Source organism: Magnolia sinica, chromosome 1, assembly GCF_029962835.1.
Source record: "Magnolia sinica isolate HGM2019 chromosome 1, MsV1, whole genome shotgun sequence".
In the NCBI taxonomy this organism is placed as follows: domain Eukaryota; kingdom Viridiplantae; phylum Streptophyta; class Magnoliopsida; order Magnoliales; family Magnoliaceae; genus Magnolia; species Magnolia sinica.
Window position 1 is genome coordinate 139,839,127 of NC_080573.1, and position 3,371 is coordinate 139,842,497.

General features: G+C 47.1%; 1 protein-coding gene across 1 annotated transcript; it reads right to left on the reverse strand.

Annotated features, from left to right (window-relative positions):
- Nucleotides 1-249: 249 nt before the first annotated feature.
- Nucleotides 250-2,604, reverse strand: LOC131221123 (extensin-2-like). The gene is made up of 2 exons (XM_058216270.1): nucleotides 740-2,604; nucleotides 250-451 (listed from the first exon to the last, which is right to left on the reverse strand). Exon 1 carries the CDS (start codon nucleotides 2,462-2,464, stop codon nucleotides 758-760), a length of 1,707 nt encoding a protein of 568 aa, XP_058072253.1. The 5' UTR covers nucleotides 2,465-2,604; the 3' UTR covers nucleotides 250-451; nucleotides 740-757.
- Between the last annotated feature and the right edge of the window lie 767 nt (nucleotides 2,605-3,371).

Consider the following 3,371-nt stretch of genomic DNA (forward strand, 5'->3'; position numbering starts at 1 on the left):
AAATTTGAACTGGTCAGGCTGGGCTTATTGAACTGAGCCTATTCGAAATATCAATTTTGCCCAGGTAGGCTGCACTCATCGCTGGTCCTAATTGCATGTGCCATATGGAGTAGTAGGGCTAAATTCAAAAAAAAAAAAAAAATAAACAAAATCGAGAGAACTGAGAACCTTAGTATATATGAGAGATCCTTTTTATTCAGAAAAGACCCACAGTTCACGTCGTATAGTACATATAAATCAAATGTGTGGCCCAACACAACATAACAACATTTCGCTATAGTACATGTACGTTGCAAACGAATGAAATTGTAAAGCGTGGCGTGCTTAAATTCCTTTATTTTTTTCAAATGAACTCCAACATATCGAATAAAATAGCTGATGGCTTGATCGGAAGACAGTCTCAAAAGCTCTCCTTTGAAATTTCCGTTTATTCTCTCGACCTTTCTACATACTGCAAGAGAATAGAATGAATCAGAAAATTGACCTACTTTAGACATGAAGACAATGAATTTTGATTAGAGCAAGAAGTTGTGCACACAGCGCACCGAGATTGGATGTGCACACAGTCTCCCGCCACTAAAAGATGGTTGCAGTTGGGATCTACGAGGCATTCCAAGATGTAAATTTCCAAATGCTGGTTTTGAAATGCATGTTAAGATTACTGCTCGCCATCATTGACTAGTTGGAGAAGTGTGCACATGGAGTCAGGTGCATCAATGCGTTTTGTTTTCATACTTACGCTAGAGAAATGGGGCTATTAATAGCCTTTGGGAGGTGGGGGAGACATGTAGTAGTATGGAGGAGGTGGAGATGGAGATGGTGGTGGAGGGGATTTGTAGTAGTATGGAGGAGGTGGGGATGGAGATGGTGGTGGAGGGGACTTGTAGTAGTATGGAGGAGGTGGGGATGGAGAAGGTGGAGGTGGTGACTTGTAGTAGTATGGAGGAGGTGGGGATGGAGATGGTGGTGGAGGGGATTTGTAGTAGTATGGAGGAGGTGGGGATGGAGATGGTGGAGGTGGTGACTTGTAGTAGTATGGAGGAGGTGGGGATGGAGATGGTGGTGGAGGGGACTTGTAGTAGTATGGAGGAGGTGGGGATGGAGAAGGTGGAGGTGGTGACTTGTAGTAGTATGGAGGAGGTGGGGATGGAGATGGTGGTGGAGGGGATTTGTAGTAGTATGGAGGAGGTGGGGATGGAGATGGTGGAGGTGGTGACTTGTAGTAGTATGGAGGAGGTGGGGATGGAGATGGTGGAGGTGGTGACTTGTAGTGGTATGGAGGAGGTGGGGATGGAGATGGTGGAGGTGGGGATTTATAGTAGTATGGAGGAGGTGGGGATGGAGAAGGTGGAGGTGGTGACTTGTAGTAGTATGGAGGAGGTGGTGATGGTGATGGTGGGGGTGGTGATTTATAGTAGTAGGGAGGAGGAGGGGATGGTGATGGTGGAGGAGGTGACTTGTAGTAGTAGGGAGGAGGTGGGGATGGTGATGGTGGAGGAGGTGACTTGTAGTAGTAGGGAGGAGGTGGGGATGGCGATGGAGGTGGTGGGGATTTGTAGTAGTAGGTAGGTGGTGGGGATGGGGATGGTGGAGGTGGTGATTTGTAGTAGTAAGGAGGAGGTGGCGATGGGGATGGTGGAGGTGGTGATTTGTAGTAGTATGGAGGCGGTGGTGATGGCGATGGTGGAGGTGGTGATTTATAATAGTAGGGAGGTGGAGGTGATGGCGAAGGTGGGGGTGGTGATTTATAGTAGTAGGGTGGGGGAGGTGATGGGGATGGAGGTGGAGGAGACTTGTAGTAGTAAGGAGGGGGGGGCGATGGTGAGGGCGGAGGTGGAGATTTGTAGTAGTATGGGGGAGGAGGGGACGGGGATGGAGGAGGTGGAGATTTGTAGTAGTATGGAGGAGGTGGCGATGGAGATGGTGGAGGTGGCGATTTGTAGTAATATGGAGGAGGTGGCGATGGCGATGGAGGAGGTGGGGATTTGTAGTAGTAAGGAGGGGGAGGTGATGGCGATGGGGGTGGAGGAGACTTGTAGTAATATGGAGGAGGTGGGGAAGGAGATGGTGGGGGTGGAGATTTATAGTAGTAAGGAGGTGGTGGCGATGGAGATGGAGGTGGTGGTGATTTGTAGTAATAGGGCGGAGGTGGTGATGGAGATGGCGGAGGTGGCGATTTGTAGTAGTATGGTGGAGGTGGAGATGGTGACGGAGGTGGTGGGGACTTGTAGTAGTATGGAGGAGGAGGTGACGGTGATGGTGGGGGCGGAGATTTGTAATAATAAGGTGGTGGAGGCGAAGGTGAAGGTGGCGGAGGTGAATTGTAGTAGTAAGGTGGGGGAGGAGAAGCATAAACATATGGCTTATCCTTATTATCATCAGCCTTGGCGCTGGTGGCAATCAAGCATAATGCCACCACGAAAACCAGGCATGGCGACTGCCATGCCATCCATGGACTTCTCATGCTCGGGAGAGCAGATGTAGCAGCCCGCTTGAACTCAGACAATTTCAGGTAGTACTAGACCTAAACCCCTAACACAAGATCTTGTCTTGTGCTAGTTTGTGATATTGCAGGGAAGGGCTAATCCCTTATATAGCAAGCACATGGAATATTGTCTGTTAGGTTGTGTATTTTTAATGAGATTGCAAGCTGTACAAAAGTTGTATTATAATCTTGGATACCATCTTTTTCTATGATCTGGTACTGAGGCCCCACTAACTCTTAGTTTTTCTTCGTTTGATTAGGTTACGAAGAACAAGTCAATGAAGAAAATGCAAGTAATTTGAAGAAAGCAGAGTTGGTAAGAGTATGTCTGGCTGCTTATCTTTTCATTTCATGAGACCAGTTCTCAATCAGATCATATATGGTAGCCCCATCAGCACCACACGTTCCATCCTACCACGTGTGGAACATCAGAGGGGTGCATAAGGTGGGGCATTCATGTGCAAAAATTGTCCCTGTCCATTCATCAGGATAGCCAAAAGCGTGTGGTGTGGCGAACGTGGAACGGTGTAACTTTTTTTTTTTTTTTTTAAAGATGCTCATTAGTTTCATCTGGGACTGACCCCTCTAATTATTGGAGTGGGCAAGCTGATTTTTTTTAATATCGTTATCTTCACTGTAAGGGCCACCTGATGCACTGTTCAGATATCCCACACACTTAGCAGTCTGGCACATGTGCATAAACGCGTGAAGGCTGCCTGTGGGGCCAGCAAACCTCCGTTCAAGTTGGATCTAGCTAGCCTTCGAAAGCTTCTTACTGAGTTTTAAAATTAAAAAAATATTAATGATAATAATAATGATAAAGAGTTGGTCCTTAAGTTAGGGTTATTTTCCATCAAAATGCTGAGTTTGGCTCCTCTGACCACTT